General features: G+C 46.8%; 1 protein-coding gene and 2 non-coding genes across 3 annotated transcripts; all 3 read left to right on the top strand.

Moving 5' to 3' along the window:
• The first annotated feature begins 557 nt into the window (after nucleotides 1-557).
• On the top strand, nucleotides 558-20884 carry LOC135819665 (mitochondrial disaggregase-like). The gene is made up of 16 exons (XM_065332917.1): nucleotides 558-814; nucleotides 2512-2575; nucleotides 3036-3134; nucleotides 6203-6318; nucleotides 6623-6849; nucleotides 7390-7504; nucleotides 11250-11327; nucleotides 12949-13004; nucleotides 13499-13543; nucleotides 15054-15161; nucleotides 15712-15765; nucleotides 16112-16268; nucleotides 17333-17403; nucleotides 18021-18140; nucleotides 18592-18696; nucleotides 19209-20884. Exons 1-16 carry the CDS (start codon nucleotides 580-582, stop codon nucleotides 19479-19481), a joined length of 1923 nt encoding a protein of 640 aa, XP_065188989.1. The 5' UTR covers nucleotides 558-579; the 3' UTR covers nucleotides 19482-20884.
• Trnam-cau (transfer RNA methionine (anticodon CAU)) lies at nucleotides 14832-14903 on the top strand. The gene has a single exon. It is a non-coding gene; the product is annotated as a tRNA-Met (tRNA).
• Nucleotides 20521-20594, top strand: Trnan-guu (transfer RNA asparagine (anticodon GUU)). Its single transcript has one exon. It is a non-coding gene; the product is annotated as a tRNA-Asn (tRNA).
• Nucleotides 20885-20990: the final 106 nt, after the last annotated feature.

Genomic DNA, 20990 nt, shown 5'->3' with positions numbered 1-20990 from the left:
CGCCATGTGCCAGGTTGCCCTGACGTAATGATCGCGCCAAATGGAGCTGAACTAGCCAATCAGCAGTCGCTTTCAAAAATGCAAACTGATTTCAATGCGAAAATGGGCGCTAGAGTACGAGAAATGTGCAAACCGTCTCGGATTAGCGGCGCCACCATCCGGCCATCGCGGCCCCAGTCCGCACCTGATCAGAATTTTCGTACGTAGATCTACGTATCGATAGCTAACAAAATGTTACATCATCCGTACCATGCACGACCGGTCATTATGATGTCACATCGATTTCAGTATCATAATGACGTTGTCACGTTGGTGATTTTGTACATGTCCAGCACATGTTTAGTTGTGATTATGAGTACCGTACTTACTTGTGTCATGACGTCTATACGATGTGCATTATTATTTTCATTCAAAAATGCTGTTTGTTCTGACATGATTATTATGATATGTCTCATTTTACCTACACATTTTGTACTTGGAAGTTGGAAAGAGGAGCTAGCTAGTTCAGAGTTAGAAGACCGCAGAAACAGCGGCAGTTGAACTGACAGGGGTCTTGATGGGCCTGGCCCGTGCCGCGTTATGATCAACCTGTATAGATTTGTGGCCAGGGTTGGGTCACTGTGCTCGAACATCCATGCGTACGCCGTCAACTTCTCCTTTTCGGCTCGAAACCTCAGGTTTGGCAGGAGTTTCTTGACTGCTTCGTTGGTGCAAGGCCGACCACGCAGTGGACAATACTGTGCACGGTATACAGCTGTCCTATCGGCTGCTGCATTGATTCCCTCCACAGTTGCCTTCGGTGACAATAGTAAAGGTCAGCAGAGAAAGAAGTAATCTCTGACTACATGTTGGGTGCCACAATAACACACACACACACACACACACACACACACACACACACACACACACACACACACACACACACCACACACACACACACACACACACACACACACACACACACACAACACACACACACACACACACACCATGCACATGCACACACATACACACACACACACACACACACTTAGTCTGAAGCCAATGGCGGCATCGATTCTCCAGTGACCACATACATGTAGGTAGAGATGCCGCTTAGAAGTGATTTTAATAAGTGCTAGTCTATTAAAGTACATGATTGTAGTATGTTCTTGATGTTCCAAATCAGACTTTAGTCCTGGCCTGTGGAAATATGAACGTTGTTCTAGTGCTACCGGTAATACTGTGTAGCAGGAAAATTTCGGACGGAATTTAATTTCGTACAATTTCGTACATGGCCTCTTTTGTACTAAAATAAATTCTGTACTGAAATTTGTTCGTGTGAAATTATGTACACTGTACAATAGTATACATGCGTACTGCTTGCGAACATGTGCATTTAGCATGCAGCACTGTGCGAAAATAAAATCCGTACGAAAGATCGAAATTCGGCTTTGTCCGAAAATATTTCCGTCCGAAAATTTCCTGCTATACAGTAATCTGCGTCCGCTTGCTACTTACAGTCCATTTCAAAACTATAGACGCGTACCTAGGCAAAAACCGTTATGCCAGCATCTATACCACATAAAATCTGTGATCACTTTGTGCATAATTTTTTCCAAATTGGGCGTCTGTTATCCAATCGTTTAGAAACTATATGAGAGTAATTGTGGAGCGATCCTGAGCAATATTCCGAAAACTATTCTCAAAAAGGTCCAGCCAAATTTGAAATATTTCAAAAACCCTACGTGTCTATAGTTTTGTAATGGGCTGTAGAACGTTTTTTTCAGCTGGAATCCAGATAATCGGCCAGATAATGTTTCACAGACCTCTTGCCCCGTTGCGACCCAACAGGCGTATTTGCGACACGATACACAGTCCCATGCCCTTTGGGCCCATAGGCCATACCGCCTCCAGGGGCATCAGAAGGTATTCGACATGGGTGCGGCCATGAAGAGGCGGGGATCTGGGAGCCCTCCCGTGGGAAAGAATTGGAAAATTGGGCCCAAATAGCCCATATTTTATTGCTTCAAAACTCTCAAGATGAAATTACACTCGAACGTCTCTTATTCGGGCACCTTGGGACCAGGCACTGCCCGTATATCAGATTTGTCTAGCTCAGGATAATCACATGTGCCATGTATCATATCACTTTTTGATGAATTTGGTTTGGCACGTATTGCACATGTACAAGACAAAAACAATCCACCTTTGAAAATGTGTAGATTACAGAGGTTGGCAGTGAAAAGAGTTTAAAAAATGAGGATGTGCGCGCACGCCATTGAAAAAACCCCTGAAAACGATGCACCTTTGCAATAGCAACTCAAGCTGAAGGTGCCCGGTAGAGAGATGTGCCCGTATCTGAGGCGTCCGGATAAGAGACGTTTGAGTGTATTGGTGCGTCTTTGGCGGCACCTGCCGGACCGGTTCCGACGCCCCTGCCCTAGCCCCACTGGCATGTGTTTTAGAAGGTCTGCCGTGATAATCTTTTTTTTTCTTTTTTTTGTGACCATGTGTCCATGTGATGTGCAGCCGAGCGACTATGGCTGTCCGCATGTCAGGCAATCCGGGACGACAACCCGCGCCTATTGCGCCGGTAAGTGGTGCGGTGCAGTGAATACGGGCAGAATTTATTTGGTGGATGAACCCCCAGTCCATGCAACCTGGGCAAAACTGGCTCATGTAGCTAAGAAGAGCCCCTGTTGTGCAGTAAAAACCTGTACTAAACGACTATTTTTTCACTATAAGACCACCTGTTTGTTTGGTTGGTTGTTTCTGGCATGTCATCAATCTGGCTCTCAAGCTCTCAAGATTGTAAACCTTAGCGCACAACCAACCAACATGTGTGCAGTTTCTGCCTTGCTCAACAGGACGTGTCCCGCGTGGGACTTTGGTTCAGGGTTGTTTTGAAAGACAGGTTTAGGTTGCTGTTGAACAAAAATAAACCATCCACTATGGAGTTGCAAACATCGGCTGCCCTCGTCCGTTTGTAGCAAACATTGTTCGGCCACTAAAAGTCTGATGCATTTTTGATGTTCTGCATGCCCGGTGTTCAGGATTCTCTCAGAGATGAAGCAAGACGGTCTTGGTGTCGATGAGCAACACCCGCTGGGATGGACACTGCTGCACGTTGCTGCAGCAGAGCAATCTACAAGGTACCTACTGTATAAGCAGAAATATACGTGGGGAATTTTATTTGGTCATTTCTCATTTTCGTCCAAAGAATTTTCGGACGAAATGTGGATTTGCGTAGCCTTTCACCACGTTTCAACATCTACGGCCGAAAATTTCCGCCAAACACCTTTTAAAAAGTAGCGAATATAATTCTCTTCAACGCCCATTTGGAGCGAACCTAGTCGAACGTTCTAAAATTCGTTTACCCCTACAAATTCCCTTAGCAGACACCTCTCATCAACGGACACCTCCTCGATCAGGACACGTTTTGTTCTGTTCAACTTGTTCCCAATCATCTGTCCCTTTGGAAAAACGCGGCGAAGAATTCAAAATTCCGCGGCAAATTCTGCGGGGAAAAGGGGGGGTTTTCTGCGGCATTTTCTGCGGTAAAATCAAAAATCTGCGGCATTTTCTGCACGTTTTTCACCCTCCTCGTAGAGGATATGACAACTAGTCGCATGAAGGAGTACTTTTCATACTATCCTTTGCGGTCACAAACTGAATAAGAGTGAAGAATCATGGAGAGACCTGCACTGGCAAGAGAAATGTGCTCAAACAGATTAATTTTAGTAATTTTCCCTAAAAAATTCAGATTCCGCGGGCAAAAGTGTGGATTCCGTGATTTCCGCGGATGATGGCAACTTCTGCGAAATTTGCCGCGGCCGCGGAATCGCGTTTTTCCAGGGGGACAGAATCATAAATAATTCATAATGCATTCAGTTTCTGTACTTAGAACACCTCTACGCACAGGCTGGATATGTCCGGTACAAGGGCGCCGCGCAATAGAGAGGTTCTTCTTTAGATTTTATTTATATAATGTTTATACTGGTACACTAGAATTCTGATAAGACGTACAGTGTACCTTCTTGGGTAGTGGAAGAAAGTCCTTTCTGTCCGGGGTACTTCTGATCCAAAGTTGAGTCCCGTGGACCGACCAATGTCCAATACATGAGTAGTATGTCGAAATGCTCCAAATCACTTATTGCGCTCAGAAATATACGTGACTAATATCCTCAAACCAGATTGCCTGCGCTGCGTACCGTCTCCTCCGCACTGTCAACATACTAATGTGCCTGCCAAGCGAAGCTGTCATTTTTGTAGGTGTACACAACCACCAAACTGTACCTAGTACGCATGGCCAGCTCTGTTGGGACACGCTCAAAAGTCTGTCATACACGAGTTGTACGTCCTATCTGAGTATGTCGTACCCATACACATTTGTATGTGCGTTTATGGTAGGGAAATCCGTGCAAGTACAAGTGCACAGCGAAAAAGGACCGTACTAACTGTGTGTACATCTTACCCGGGTACGTACTATACGTACTACGTGAGTTCCACTGCAGCTGGTGTCAAGACTCAAGAGTCCATCACCCTATAGAGCAGATGACTGTACAACTGGCGGTACTTTCTCTATCCCGTCGGAGTTGTGTACTCCTGTTGGTACCGTAAAGTACCGTTGACCCCCCCCCCCCCCCCCCCACACACACACACACGCGCCATGTTGCATGCTTCCCTGCTGGGTTTAGGGCAGGGGGCGAGAATTAGATCGAGGCTGTCCAGAGCAGTACTATGTACAACAACGTGGAAGTTCAAACAGGTTTGACTGTAGAATCGGTGATGCTAGTTTTGGCTGTAGAATCGGTGATGCTGAGGTTGCGTTTGGTTGGGCATTTTCATCAATGTGCTGGATTGTGCACATTTTCGTCCTGCACTGGCACGTATTGTGTACAGCAGTGCATGCGTCGGTTCAACATCGTATTTTTTGTATACGCTTAAGTCGCAGGCTGCTTGGCAAAACCACCCTATGCTTGTCATTAGACACCCTTAGCAAAAAACGTTATGTTGTAACGGTATTATCGTAAGGGGGAAAATACCGTGATTTGGGTTCGACCTTTAGCAAGATGCACGCTATTTTTAGTACGCTGTTGCCACGAGAATAGCTTTGATTTCGCGCGGTACAACCATTTTTGTCACCATATACACGATACCAAGAGTACATAACCCCCCAGAGTGTGCAACGCCTGATCCAGCTCTGCATAGGGTCTTGGTCGAGCGGAATCGGATCTTTGCGTCATAAGGGGTCGTCCGTATTTTTCGAAAAATTAAAAAATCCGTCCTCAGGCAGAAAGGGGGTGGGTGGTCAAGAGCGCTGGCGGAATTTAATTTTTTGATTTTTCGTATTTTTTTTTTTTTTTTTTTTTTCTTCAGTCACTTTCATACACTTGTTGCACTGTAGACGTAGTGTAGGATCGCAAACACCAGTATGATATACCGGTACATGACTCTTCATTTAGTTGTAGGACGTGCATGGCCGTCGGTAGACCTCCTACTCACTTTACTTAGCTACTAGTACTTGACATAATATATACATGTACGTCATGTACATGTAGGTGCAATCAGTGAACATGGGGTCAGGAGTTCTTATTTTCGAGCTGGTAAAAATCAAAAATGAATGGGAAAAGATGGGGGGTGGGTGGGTGGGTCAGAGACAATTTTGCACGAGGACGGATTTTTTATATTTTTCGATAATTACGGACGACCCCTAATACCGTACACATCTGAGGGGAACCCGGGGAGTCGCGGGTACTCTTGGATCAAAAACAATGGTGCCCTGCCTCGAGACCGGCCTTGCGCTGGTGTGAAGTGTACGCATGACATCAGTAGATCCGATTCCGCTCGACCAAGACCCTACACAGAGCTGGATCGGCGTTGCACACTCTGGGGGGTTATGTACTCTTGACGATACAAGGTAAAATGCGTACGGACTATGCGATATTTGGCCAAAATACGTGCCGTTGGTCACAACGATAAATCAGCCCCCATAACGTTTATACGCTGCAGCTTCAACGCTATTTGGGTGATCAAGGTACGAGTACCGTAAAAAAAAATAGCGTTATCGTTGTTTTGCTAAGGGTGTCTATTGTCGCCAGCGACCACTACATGTAGTACTTGCCAAAGTTGAATTGTAGATGACTATGTTTCCAGTGTGAACTCACACATTTGTGTACTGTTCTTCTACATTGTCTGTTGACATGTTGTTGCCGCACAGTTGTGTTCAAGTGCTAATCGATGCTGGAGCTGATGTGGACGCAGTGGACGAGTACTCCGGTTCCATCGACATGTCGGCGTACGCCAAGTATGGTGTCCTGCGTGAAGACCAGCACGGTATGGCGTGTGCCTATAGTCCATCTGCTGCTGTGCTGCTATCCTACCACTGCGCAGTGGACACCATCGCATGTGATAGCGAGTGGAGAAGAATTGTTGTATCATCCAGTAGTTTGTGTTGTCACCATTTGTCAGGAATTTTTTCCGGGCTCCACCTGGACATGTCCTATCCATATTCACTTGCCTCTTTTTGTACTACGTGTATACTCCTGTGGACTCTGTGGTTTGAGGTGGAGAATAGTGTACCTTTTGGTTTGAGGTGTTGAAGTCAGCTATTTAAACGATGCTTTTCCTCTTCGTGCAGCGGCCAAGGAGCGTGCAGAGCACTTCTGTCGGCGTATCGCGCCGCGGGTGGATGCACGCGGACTGACTGCGCTGCACTATGCCGTGATCATGGACAGCGAGCGAGTGGTCAGACTACTGCTGGATGCTGGTGCTGACCCGAACTCCGCCTCGCGACAAGGTCATCAGCCAATACACTTGGCCGAGAGCAAAGGCGTGCAGTCAGCTATTATAGAAGCACAAGGCATGGTTAGTTCTCCAGTGCTACGGCACTGGATAGTACTGAAGTACATGTACTTTAAGTCGACAAATTTTCGGTCCATTCAAATTTCGGCCTCTCCGGGCTAAAACCCATTTCGGCCGCATCAAACTTTCGGCCTGTAACTGCTGCCGCCTGTGTACACTGTCAACATGAACCTTGCAAAACAAAATTTCGGCCGCAACAAATTTTCGGCCAAACATGGCAGGGCTGAAATAGTCAAAAATAAATACACGCCAAATATTTGTTGACTTTACAATATCATGATTATCTCTTTGCTCTATCCTGGATCCTTCCAAGGTCGATCCATTGCTGTAAATATTCCTTCATAGGTGTATCTAACGAACCAGAACTTTTAGCAACAGCAGGTTTTTGGCGATGCAATTTACAGTTCTACTGACAAATACATGTAACTTTTCACGTCACGTCACAATAAGCAGTTCGTGGACTGTGCTATAGTTCCTTTGCTGGAATATGCGCTCACACTGTTGGCTTTGTACCTGTCTCTTTCCCCGCATGTGTTCTATTAGTATGGAAAGCGCCGACAAGCCAGGGAGAAAGAGCGCCGGCGGCTTCATCCGCTGGAGGAATTTCTTCATGAGCGTCTTGTCGGCCAAGATAATGCCATCAATGTCGTTAGTGCCGGTAAGAGTGCTGTTATAACTTATCTGTTGGATATGTGGGAATTGGACACACTTGGTGTGGCATAGACTGACGTTCACTGGATTCTTTGAACTTCTGTGCTAACTTCAAAGTACCAATTTTGAACCTCGGATATGGTGTTTTTGTTTATTTAAAAATGAACATGTCAACCTGCAATGACCTCTCAATCTCTCAGCCCACACATGTACAATGTCAGACGTATCACGGTAAAAGTGAGTTGTGGGCGTTGAAATCCGATGTGTATGCAGCCGGAGGCGCTGGTCTTGCAGCTGAGCGTACTCGCATGCATGTGGCACCATATACAAACGTTACAACTTACAAGTTCTAGTCAGGGTCTAGGAAATGTACTCCCATTTCCCCAGTGTGTAGTACCAAGAGTATAACCCCCCCCCCCCCCCCAAGAGTGTGCAACTCCTGATACCCTTTCTATGGGGTTCGCCGAGACGCCGACGGCGAAAACTCACATCACGTGGTGTTGTGTCGCAGTTGTACGTTTCCAGCCCTTTTTTAGCGAGCAGCGAAGTAATCAGAGAAGCACTCCCTGGCAGAAACTCACTGCGCGTATGCAACTCGCCAACATAATCGTGGCAGATTTTTGGGATTGCGTGCACGCTATCCTTAGTTGTACGTAGTACAAAGCGTACCTGAGACACGTGGTGTGAGTTTTCGCCTTCCGAGATCCCATATTCAGAGTTGCACACTCTTGGGTGGTCATTATATACTCTTGGTAGTACCAAGAGTACATAACCCCCCCCCCCCCCCAGAGTGTGCAACGCCTGATCCAGCTCTGCATAGGGTCTTGGTCGAGCGGAATTGGATCTTTGCGTCATAATACCGTACACATCTAAGGGGAACCCGGTGAGTCGCGGGTACTCTCGGATCAAAAACAATGGTGCCCTGCCTCGAGACCGGCCGGCCTTGCGCTGGTGTGGAGTGTACGCATGACATCAGAAGATCCGATTCCGCTCGACCAAGACCCTATGCAGAGCTGGATCGGCGTTGCACTCTCTGGGGGGTTATGTACTCTTGGTAGTACTTATCTCTTCAGCCAAAGCTTGAATATCTCGGCACAGCGTGTGTGTATATCTAGTACACATTCACCAGCTGAGTGTGTGTTTGTATGAACTTGTAGGGTCCTACACTGCTAGCCCTAGCACAACTCTAAAACGCACACAGATGGCGTAAATCAGTAGAGTTGTAATTTTTTATTGTAATATTGACACAGCAATGAAAGAGGGATAGAAAGGCAAACTACCTTAGATGAAAACCAAACTAGGACTAGCCTAAAGCTAAGGTGGAGAAGGAGTATGTGTTGGCCAGTAAGGAAAAGGGTGTACATGTGTAGTAATGACATAGTACAGTGACAGTGTGTAAATGCCATATACAGATACGCTACGGCGAAATACGAGGATGCATGGTGGGATATATGTGTACCATCTGGAATCGGAACCATAATGATAAGTAGCGTAGATCTACGCAGGAGCGTCACACACGGTACGACCACAAGTACTACGACCATAGTCGTACCACTTTTCGTCCAGGATGGTCCACCCATCCAAAAAAGCAATACAAAAATCATCAAGTCAAGGATCTTCGGACTTGTACAAAACATCACAACTAACGACGTTACGTGTTACATCAAGAGTACATGAAAACGGTTTTCATGTACTCTTGGTTACATGTACTTTCATTCCAAGGAGCATACTTTTGGTTCCGACTTGATGCCTAGCAGCTAGCACCCCAAGACTTCAGGCGGCTATCCATTGCGATAGGCGGTTGGAGTCACGGGTAGAGACAACCAGATGATGGATTCTTCACGGACGCATTCACTGCAAACTTGACGGAAACAGTGCTGGCGGCGCCGGCGATCACTGGGTCCGGAACTAAAATTTTCCAAGATCTATCATGTTACAATGGCGATCAGCACGGTCAAGAGACACTACAAGCATGTCACTTGTCAGCTACAACATAATAATTATATTCTTTCCACAATTACAACGACACCTACCTAGTACACCTCTGTCTCCTGACGATCTACTGCAAGCTGATGCGAAAATGCATTACATCTACACCCGCGAACGCCGCGCTTGTCGACGGAATAGGGAAGCGCTTCATTCTCCGAAGTTGAAAAGTGTTTGGACTGCTGTTCCACGGCGGCAGAACATTCTGCATCTGTTCACCGACACGACCCGCTTCACCAAACGACTTACGATCGTTTCGTTCTCCGAATTTTCTGGTAGCAACAACAAGAATTGCGTCCGCGACGAAAGTCTCTAGCTCTCGTAAACTAAAGTCCTGTTGCCACGAAGACAGAGAATATTCCGCAAGCCCTTTCTTCTGCTTCCAGTGTTGTAGCTCTCCGGTCCACTGGCAGATCTTTCAATCCCACCGAACAAAAAAAAGGATCTTCTCTCTCTAAAAACAACTACCGTAAAGTACCGTTGATCCGCCCCCTCTCTAATTCCCGCCCCCTGTCGATTTTCTCCTTGTGAAGCGACTTCGGCGTATACAACGAAATACGATGTTGAACCGACGCATACACTGCTGTACACAATACTTGCCAATCCAGGATCAAAATGTGCACAATCCAGCACATTGAGACTGATCCTCTACGTTGTTGTACATCGTACTGCACTTGACAGCCTTGATCTAATTCCCGCCCCCTGCCGAAAACCCAGCTGGGAAGCGACATGGCGTGGGGGGCGGATCAACGGTACTTTACGGTACATGACTGGTCTGTAACATCTTCGCGACTGTACGATAAGGGAGGTTCTGCTATACGTGAAACGTAGAGAAATCACGTAGAGAGCAGGTGTCTGGGGTAGAGTCTACGGTTTCGCATGTTTTGGCTCCAGATTTCTACGCGGAGATGAGGTTCTCTACGTAGTGGCACACGCAGAGAAAATGCGTACAGATCTGCCGGGTACGCGGGTACGGTATCGATCAACTGCAGGCAGAAAACTACCAAATATGGAAGGGGAAAGTCCCAGTACACATTTCACGTGATTTCTCTACGTGAACGTAGAGCAGAACGTTAACAGCTTTTCTTTACGTTACGGGAACGCGAAGAGAGTTCCCGGGCGCCGGGCCTACGTGATTTCTCTGCGTTTCACGTATAGCAGAACCTCTCTATTGACTAGTGCATGCGGCGTGGCGCACTTTCGCAGGACATGACTTACGTTTTTGCACAGCGGCTGGCGCTAGAACTGTACTTCGGATTTTGCCAGTTTTTCGAGGGCAATGGCTTCCTTTTTGCCTTGGCCACCTAGCTATGATGTACAGAAAATGCCCAAAAAATCCATGAGAAGCGTTTTTTTTTAGCTGGAGTGGGGTTGTCTAATAAGGGCTGGGGAACCCTCCTTGCGGCTGTAGAGTGCTAAAACGTGCCCTGTTGACCGAAAAATCCGAATTTTTTCTCCGGGGGATACCCCGGACTCCCGGTTGTACCACTCCCAACCGCCCTGTGACACCCCTGTAATTCCGGGAAATGGCCACAAAAATCAACGTCACCGTTTATGGAAAACCCAGGAGTGACAACGAGAAAGTTACAGGTAGGGGAGTTGCTGAAGTCACCACAAACTCTCTACACAGTGATACACGGTGATATGCATGCATTTAGGGCGCTGGCCCAGATCACTCCATGCCCTCAACTTTAGTAGTGGCTCATCCTGCTGTACTATTACTTCAGTAGTTGTTTGCACACCCGTCGTGTTTCCATTTCTTACAGCGGTGCGGCGAAAGCAAAGTGGCTGGCACGATCTTGATCATCCTCTGGTCTTTTTGTTCCTTGGCTCATCCGGCATCGGTAAGTTTTAAGTCACAATGTTGTTTCAAAGTCTGAAGAAAATGTTGAACGGTTGCCGCTTGGATGACGACTGCACCATAGCTAGTGGTAGAGCATCGCTGGCCATAAGCTAGAGAGCCCCTGGCTCGAGTCCTGGTGGCGACGGTCAAACTTTTCTTCAGACTTTTCCCGTTTTTCAACTCCATCAAACTAATGAGTATTACAATGACTGTAGTACTAGTACTTCAGAAGTAGCAATTATCCTGGTTACTGAAGTCAAGGTAATGACGTCACACAAGAACTCAGCGTTTGCAGGCCAGTCATGGGTGGTTGCAGTTGCCAAGTGCAATGTTGTTGGCACTGATCTGTTTTCTAAAATTTATTTATTTATTTATCCACAATCACGTGGCACTAGCCAATGAAAAGGTGATGTTGGCGATAGCCAGCCATAGCGACAATAGAGTTAGAGTTAGGCCTCTAGCCTTGCCCCTTGACATACATTCTGACCTGTCAAGAAAGGCCACCTGCCTGTAGTGGCCGGTGTCTGTGCACCATGGCATGGGTTAGTCGCTAAACGCAGGCTTCATTGTCCAGTGGAGGCTCCCGTAATGGACACCTCTCAACAAAGCTCTCCTCTACATTCAGGACACATTAGTTCACTTGTTCCAGCTGTACCTGCTCGAACTCTGGTGCACTGTGTTATAAGGACGCCTCCTGCCTCCTTACGCAGGCCAGATGTGTCCGGTGGGTCTGCCAGGGTGTTTGATAGTGAAAAGGTTCCACTGTGCACTGTACGAGTAACTTGCTGTCTGCAGTAGTACTGTTTGCAGTATTTGGTGTGATGATCTAATGATCAAGGCACAACGATGTACACTGCTCTGATAAGGATACTCTATGGTGCATAGTCTGGACAATGTTTCAGCTACATGTAGCTGTGGACTTCTAAAAGTGATACAATCGTCATTGTACTCGCGAAACTTTACAGTGCAGGTGCAGACTCGCAGGCAACCAGCGAATGTGTACATGTAGGGTACGTGCAGTGGCTTATATGGCAGGTCAGAGAGGGCAAATCTCGCACCAGTTTGATACATCACACTGCTTTTTGTAGTGTGTGCCTTTTTCATAATTGGAGTATAGTGCGCACCTGCACCATTGAGCTTGAAAATAATATTTGCTCCAGTTTAGTGCGCATATGATGCGCTATTTTATATTATAATTTAATAGCGCATCTATATGAGCACTTATCTGGAGCAATTATAGTGCCTTGTATTTGCACTGTGAATTGTGCTATTTGCCACACTTGCTTTGTTTCACCTGTATTGTTCAAGTCAGTTTAGGCGAGCAGGTAGCTGAGCACTTTTATGGAGATCTTCTTACAAGTAGGCGTGTTGCTTTAGTGTTCTGAAGCTTATCCCCAATCAACTTGCCCAGACACGCTTGTTTGCATTGTTGAATGGCGCCTGATGGACTTCTACTGTTCTAGTAACCAGTTAGTAGATATCATTAGCGGGCTGTGTATGTGTTGTCTGTCCATATCTGTTTGCGTATGTGTACGTACCTGTGTGTATGTTCTGTGTGTATCTATAATATTACTATGTGTGTCTGTGTATGCGTGCGTGCGTGTGTGTGTCAACATGTGCAGGAAAGACAGAGCTGGCAAAGCAAGTATCACAATACCTACACAAGGACAAGAAGGATGTAAGAACAGCGGGTCCACCCTAGGCTTTACTTTGCTCACTCACTCAATAGTCTTGTCGGTCTTTCTAGTTCAACGTTGAGCAGCACTGCTCTGTATTTGCTTGGTTCAGCCCTGCTCTGTATTTGCTTGGGGCAGCCCTGCTCTGTATTTGCTTGGAGCAGCCCTGCTCTGTATTTGCTTGGGGCAACCCTGCTCTGTATATGCTTGGGGCAGCCCTGCTCTGTATATGATTGGGGCAGCCCTGCTCTGTATTTGCTCAGCATCATCAGCTACCATACTCCGTAGTCCTGGAGGTTATGGGGCGACAGTGTTGTTTCTCCTGACTGAATACGTTCACTCTGACAATTGCATCATTCACCCGTGTATGCTTGTTTCATCTTCAAGTTCTCAAGCCAGCGGTACATGACGTACATGTATGTAGTTTGTTTGATTGGTCAAGCTTGGACACTTGCTGTGCTCTCTGTTCAGATTGTCTTTGCCTCTGTGTGCGCAGGCTTTCATCCGCTTTGACATGTCCGAGTACCAGCAGAAACATGAAGTAAGTGTTTGCCAGTCGTCAATAAACATGTTCTGCTGCCCCCGTTCTCTCGGAATCTGCTGATTTGTGCCGAGAACTACCTGCAGGGGGAAGTTTAAAAATGCTGGCATATGTAAACCTGTCTTGGGCGGTTATTTTGACAACATCGTTTGGCAACCTATTTTGATTGTCATTGTGGCCACCATTTTAGAGCATCATTAGGGCAACACACACACACACACACACACACACACACACACACACACACACACACACACACACACACACACACACACACACACACACACACGCACACACACACACACGTGCACGCATACACGCGTACACACACACACATGCATGCACACACACACACGCACAGTGAATCACAGTGTATCGGTTACTGTGCCTCTCGTTTTTAATTTACGTGCATGCACTTCCACCAAAATCGTAAAAAAATGCACCTTAAGCGGGATTCACAGAAGCTTTTTTGGGATGCGACACGCGATGCGACAGCCGCGAAACCGGGAAATCCCCAAATCGCAACCATCGCGGACCCCACGCAACTGCCGCAACAGGGCCATCGCAGGCCATCGCAGAAGTTGAGCTTGGCTCAACTTTTGCGATGCGATGCGACAAGCGATTTGGCGTACGATTTTGACCTTTTCTACAGCAAAGTTGTACAAAGGTTCAAGAGTTGCCTATAAATTTGTACAAGTTGTATCAAACCGCGCGAATATCATGGTGACGTAGCCAAATCAGCAAGATGTTGTCGCATCACTGACTTCTTCTGTGAATGGTATTTCGCGAGTTCGCATCGCACGCGTCCGTCGCAGATCGCGTCGCATCGCGTGTCGCATCGCCAAAAAGCTTCTGTGAATCCCGCTTTACTCATGTAGATAGATTTGTGCTGCAGCTGTTACTGGAAACATCACTGCGTTCTTATTGAAGCACGGACGAAGATGAAACGTTCAGAACATGTAGTCCTCTGGATCGAATGGTCTTGAATCCAAGGAGGCTGTGCTTTAGAGTTTGACCCTTATTCCCGATTGAACGCAGTCCCATACTTATGCGTATACCAGCCAGCGCACCAGTGTACATGTGCTCCTTGTATTGGCCTAGGAAAGTGTAATTCATCGTTTACAGCATATTGACGTCATGGCACTGTCACTGCTGATTGCACAGATCGCACTCATATATCATGTAATCATGTAGTGATCGTGTAGTGATCATGTAGTGCAGTATCAAATCTCCGCTTCATGTACTTTGCGCGTACATGGTCAGTTGTACACTGCTGAAGAATTGTGGGAGCAGAGTGGCGCAGCGGAAGCGTGCTGGGCCCATAACCCAGAGGTCGATGGATCGAAACCATCCTCTGCTACATGTTTTTCTTTTTTCTTTTCCCTTCTTGTTACTTTCTGTTGTGTTGCACTTCCCCAGGCTCATTGTGTTGTGTCCACGTGTACACTTGCATCTTTTCTTTCTTTTTCTTTTTTTTTCAATTGGATATCTCCTTTGTTTTGTTTGCAAGGTTGCGAAGTTCATTGGATCTCCTCCAGGCTATGTTGGTTACGATCAAGGCGGGCAGCTGACATCGCGTCTGCAAAAGTTCCCGGAAGCTGTTGTTCTGTTTGATGAGGTAAGTCTATTTTTTCGTGCTTCGCTTTTGTTCTGGAGAGTAAGCAACAGCCTTCGGTTCGTTCATCAATAGTATGTGCGCATGTGTGATGGTGGGAGTTTGGACTGAACTATCACTGTCGTTCTGATGTAATCACGCTACTACTGAGCCAGCTAATGGGTGGTGTTGTGGGTGCTACTGCTGCTGGTGGTGGCAGTGCGGGTGCTGGACCTGGTACATGTATTGTGGTTAAGGGATGATACAGGATTTTCACCACTCCAAATGAAGTGAATCGATCAAATCAATATTGTTATTGTGTGATGAGTGCGCTTGCATACAGTTTTGTGGTGGGCGCAAAGGTTGTTTCCCTGCCTATCTAAAAATCCCAAACGAAGTGCCCCAAATCGCTTTCTTGCAAAGAATTCGCGAAGCCACACATGCTCACGAATTGCGCTCATGTATGAATGTATGTTTGCATTTGTTGACTCTTGTTTTCCACTGTCAACTTTGGTCGGATCTCAAACTGGGCTTCCCCATCTGTATGTCAATGTCTGCCTGTGCACTGCTTCAGGTTGAGAAAGCCCATCCCGATGTATTGACAGCACTTCTTCAGCTGTTTGATGAGGTAACTTACATGCATGTGAAGTTCGGTGATGCCAATGCTGCAATAGGTCTACTGTATAAGTAGAAATGTTCGTCTGGATTTAGTTTTCGTCTTTTTCGTCCGAGGAGTTTTGAACTAAGTTACGTGCCAGACTGATGGTGATTCGTCCAACCATTCGATTTGTGTCATGATCTGGGACGAAATTTTCAATTGAACGAACTGCCCTTCCTTGGTGTTGGACGAAATTATTCGCTGAAATAAATGTTTTGCTTGTGCAGTATGTGTGCGAGCCCCGTTTCTCATGGATTTCTCATTGTACCAGTACGAACAATCTCTCCGGCTACCTGTCCCTTCTTTTCATTCCCAGGGGCGCTTGACGGACGGGCAGGGCAAGACGATTGACTGCAAGAATGCCATTTTCATCATGACCTCGAATTTGGCAGCGGACGAGATTCGCTCTCATGGTGTTGAGCTGCGCAAGGAAGCTGCTGGCCAGGAGCAGTTACAACAAACCCGGCAGAAAGGTAAGGTTACATGTACAGTCAGACCTTGCTTATCCGGTCCTCTTTTGTCCGGATCCCTCGCCATCTGGAAGAAAATCGCTGTTTACACCTTTGGATATGCCACATGCGTATGAAGACTGACTCGGGATGTGTGTTCGGTTATCCGGCTCCCTCGCCTATCCGGATATTTTTTTGGAAAATGGATATGTGCAGTTATGCGAGGTCTGACTGTACTAGCAGGAATATACAGATCTGATCTGTAAGCCATGGGTGTTCGTTCGCGACACGCTGCCTTCATTACACACTGAAATGATGTCGTGAATTTTTTTATTCAACCAGGTGTTGCTAGATCACCTTGAAGTACATCAGGTATATATGCCTTGGCGAAATGTGTGAAGTAACAGGTCCAAACCCGAAATCATTCGTAAGGCCATGGTAAAAAATACCTTTGATTCTCAAGTACGCGCGCATCGATTTTTGGCGGCGCACCAACGATTTTTTTTATTTCTATGCGTGCATGAAAACGGTCAATGCGAAAGGCATGAATCCGGGAGTAGTAAAATACCGGTATTTTTCTACTCCCTGGCCTGAATAATAAAATAATTATAAATTAATTATGAACCTGTGACGTACACATGTGTGACCCTATCTTTGGAAATAAAAAAATTGTGGGAATTAAAATAAAAAATCGCTCGCTCGCACCGATTTTCACAGGCTCATGACCTGAGAATCAACTTTATTTTTTACCATGGCCTAATGCTCAATTTTTCGCAGCCAACAGGACTATTTTGGACGAATTTGAATAAAAGAAACAAACAAGCAAGCATCAGGTACAGTATGCTACTGTAAACCGTGTGGCAATAGCAAACATTTCCAGCAGCTAATTGGTCTGTGCTTGCGAATAACGAAATAAGATCTACACAGATGTTTCCCGGTTTACAGGATATGATTGCATAGCAAGAGAACTACTGGTACCAGTACCAGTGCAATAGACCGTGTGGCTATTAATTAAACAAGGCTGTACAATCTGGATCGCTCATCGATTGAGTGCCGTTCTGTGCGCTTGCCCTTTTGTTCATGCTCAGCGAGAGAAGTAAAAGAAAGCGTATCGGTGTCTCGCGAATTTCAGGACAAGGTCGTTCGTCCGATTCTCAAGGTAAGTGTGCTTCACAGCCATCTTTGTCTGGCCATTGATAGTTTGCCAGCTCCTGTTTTCTCCGTGTATCCTCTTGCTTGATGATCAGCCCAGTTGCCATTGTCAATATCAGTAAAATTTGTTGCATTTCACTGAAACAATCGGTAACCTAGTGTGGCCAAAGTGTCCCTATGTTCACAGCATTGCAGAAACTGGCTATAGTTGCGCTCACGCCATGTTTCTGTCTGGTGTGCAATGCACGGATAGAGGGTTGTCCCATGATACTGCTGTCAGGCGTAGTGTTTCTGTCTGGTGTGCAATGCACGGATAGAGGATTGTCCCATGATATTGCTGTCAGGCGTAGTGTTTCTGTCTGGTGTGCAATGCACGGATAGAGGGTTGTCCCATGATACTGCTGTCAGGCGTAGTGTTTCTGTCTGGTGTGCAATGCACGGATAGAGGGTTGTCCCATGATACTGCTGCCAGGCGTAGTGTTACTGTGACTCATGTGAGTGCTGATAACGGTGGCTTGTGTCCTGCTTGTGTTTGACGACCGTATGATTGTGTGTGTGTGTGTGTGTGTTCTCTCTCTCTCTCTCTCTCTCTCTCTCTCTCTCTTTGTGTATGTGTTTACACAGCGCTTCTTTGGCCGTGACGAGTTCTTGGGACGTATCAACGAGACCGTCTACTTTCTACCGTTCAGCAACTCTGAGCTACTGCACCTGACAGAGAAGGAGTTGAAGACATGGGCCAAGCGTGTACGTCGTTGTGCTGCCTCTAGCACATCATAGCATAACTGTGTCAGTACCCAGATCATAGTCTGACCTGACCTGGTTGATTTGCAGAATGCTGGTGTGGTGGACGGTCATGAAACCGCCGCCCAGTGACAATGGCACATAGTGACATGCAGCACTAAGCCTGGGTCAGCACTTTAAAACATACTTCAGTGGGTCCTCCATCTATGACAGCTGTGCCTTGTGCAAGTCGTTCTCATGAAGAAGTTCAGACCAAGTGCTGTGTTGTCACAACACTGCCAACACTGAGGCCTGACATGTGTGCACTGCAGCGAAGGTCGAACTTCACACGCATAGCAAAGAACAGCCTTTGTCTCTTCTTTCAGCTGCTGTTTACTTGTAGTTGTCCACGTGTTGGTTGCATAGGTGGAAGAATGTGTTGCGTGTGTTCACTGTATCCTTGTGTGTTTTTCAGGCTAACGAAAGGCACAAGATCAGCTTGTCGTGGGACGAGAGCTTGCCTGCTGTGCTTGCAGACGGCTATGATTCTCACTATGGGGCTAGGTCTCTCAAGTACGAGGTACGTAACGTTGCTACCATGGCTGCTGGCAGGCTCTGCATGTGCCGTGTGTGTGTGTGTGTGTGTGTGTGTGTGTGTGTGTGTGTGTGTGTGTGTGTGTGTGTGTGTGTGTGTGTGTGCAGCACTTTCACTGGTCTTCCAGTAAAACCCTTGTGTTTTTCAAGCCTTCAATGTGCTGACCTATTGTTGTTCGCATTAGTTATCGGCATGTGCTGGTGATGCTCATGATGCTACTCTAGCTGGTAAATTGTCTCTTGGTTTGAATTGCTAATTTTCGCAATACAATGCCAGATTGCCACACAGCCCTGTGTGTTGCTGACGGAACTAGCCCAATGGCTAGAAACCATACCTTCATGTGACAATTGTTCTTCATGTTCTATCTTACAATGGCATGTGTCTCAAGAGCTCAACTCCTTGTGATGGTTCTCCCTCCATGCAGGTTGAAACTTGAAAGACGTGTTTTTACAATGGCATGTGTCTCGACTCATTGTAATGCTTCTCCCTCCGTGCAGGTGGAGAGGCGTGTGGTCAACTTACTTGCTGCCGCCGACGAACTCAACATGTTGAAGGAAGGTTGTTCAGTGCATGTTGAGGTGCAGGACCACCGTCCTTCTGACCAACAGACATCCCTTCTCCCCAGGTTTTCCATCATGGGCTCTCCGTCCCCGCCATCGTCGTCACCAAAGCAGGAGCCCGAGAGTTCGTTCCGCGGTAAACAGCTGAGACTGCGTATTCGAGACGGCAGCGGAGTATCCGACGGTGCTGAGCGCTACTTCAACGTATAGCTATCATGGTTATAGAGGCCTGGACTCATCTAGGGTCCACCAGGCTCTTTAGAACTTACTTGATCCTTGAAACCATTGTGTTTTCGCAACCGTAGCCTAGCGCTGGGGAAACATGGTCGGGTTCACGTGTTGTCTCTGCTCCCTCTCTCAGTGCAATCACGTTGCTCTTTGACGATTTATCGTTGACCCTGGACAGTGAGGCGACTCAGCACAATCTTGCGGGACTCGGTTTCTACCCGTGCCGGGTCGAAACGATTTCTGCACGTTGTGGACTTTGTGGTAACCCCGCGCACAGAACGTTCACACAAACGGTCACCGGTGCACCAGCATCAGATCATCAACCATCGCCGCCGTGATACTGACTGATCCCTGTGATAAAAAAAAAACAGCTGACAGACAGTGACATTGACAGTCACACACAGCAGACTGACAGGATCGCTTGAAATACATGATTGTGGTTGTGGCCAAACCCATCAGTTCTGCATCAGTTCTGCTCATGTGTAGATCTACAGGTGAAGCAAGGTGCTGCACTCTCTGTACAGTGGACTCCAGTCCGGTCCATCTCTCCGTGTCAGTGTACTACAAGAGTACATGAAAACCGTGTTTTCATGTACTCTTGACTACCGTACTGGCAATATATGTTGCCGCAGTGAGGCCATGAAGCGTTACATTGGCACATGTTTGCCGCACGCAGGGCGTTACATGCAAAGTCGCACAGGAGCCGTTACACAGGTTTCTATATTGCCGCAGTCCTTTTTTTGCTATTGCCGCATCACTTTTTTGCTATTGCTGCATCATTTTTTTGCTTTTGCCGCATCATTTTGAGTGAAAAGATCGCCGCACCCCGCCGGACGCGCGTTACGAACTCAACGAAAATTTGTCGCACTAGCCTGGTCGCGCGTTACGCCGCACCCCCCTGCGTTACGCGTTACGCGGCAACATATATTGCCAGTACGGTATACTGATAGTACTGTGTGGGGCCCGCTCCAGCTGGCTCTCCGTGTTGTAGGGACCGCTCCAGCAGCAAGGGAAGTGTGATGTCTCCGTGGCGCAATCGGTTAGCGCGTTCGGCTGTTAACCGAAAGGTTGGTGGTTCAAGCCCACCCGGGGACGCTCGTTCTTTTTTTTTCTTTCTTTCTTTTCCAATACCAGTACTTAGTACACAGGCCACGATATTTTCAGAAGCTGTTGTTGTTTTTGCATGTTCACAGATCTGTTTTGGCTTTTCTGGTCAGTTATGTTTGCTCTTGTTCTTTCTGCATTATGACATCCCTTCTTTCAGACCTGCTGAATGCTTATCAATTATCATGCTCTCGTTCATCTAGCTGTTGTACTAGCTGGCTAGTGCAAGACTACGTCCATTAGCGCTCACGGTAGATTATTAATTTTTGAATACACAGAAAGGGCTGGGCCCCTGGACGGTTGTTTTATTCATGAGGGCCATCCAATTTGTTTGCCACTGTTATAAGACTGGCTGGCCTGCTAGCCTCGAGACAACAAACAAATTAT

Source organism: Sycon ciliatum, chromosome 1, assembly GCF_964019385.1.
Source record: "Sycon ciliatum chromosome 1, ocSycCili1.1, whole genome shotgun sequence".
NCBI lineage: Eukaryota > Metazoa > Porifera > Calcarea > Leucosolenida > Sycettidae > Sycon > Sycon ciliatum.
The sequence above is the reverse complement of the archived record's forward strand: the minus strand, read 5'-3'. Positions and strand labels throughout refer to the sequence as shown.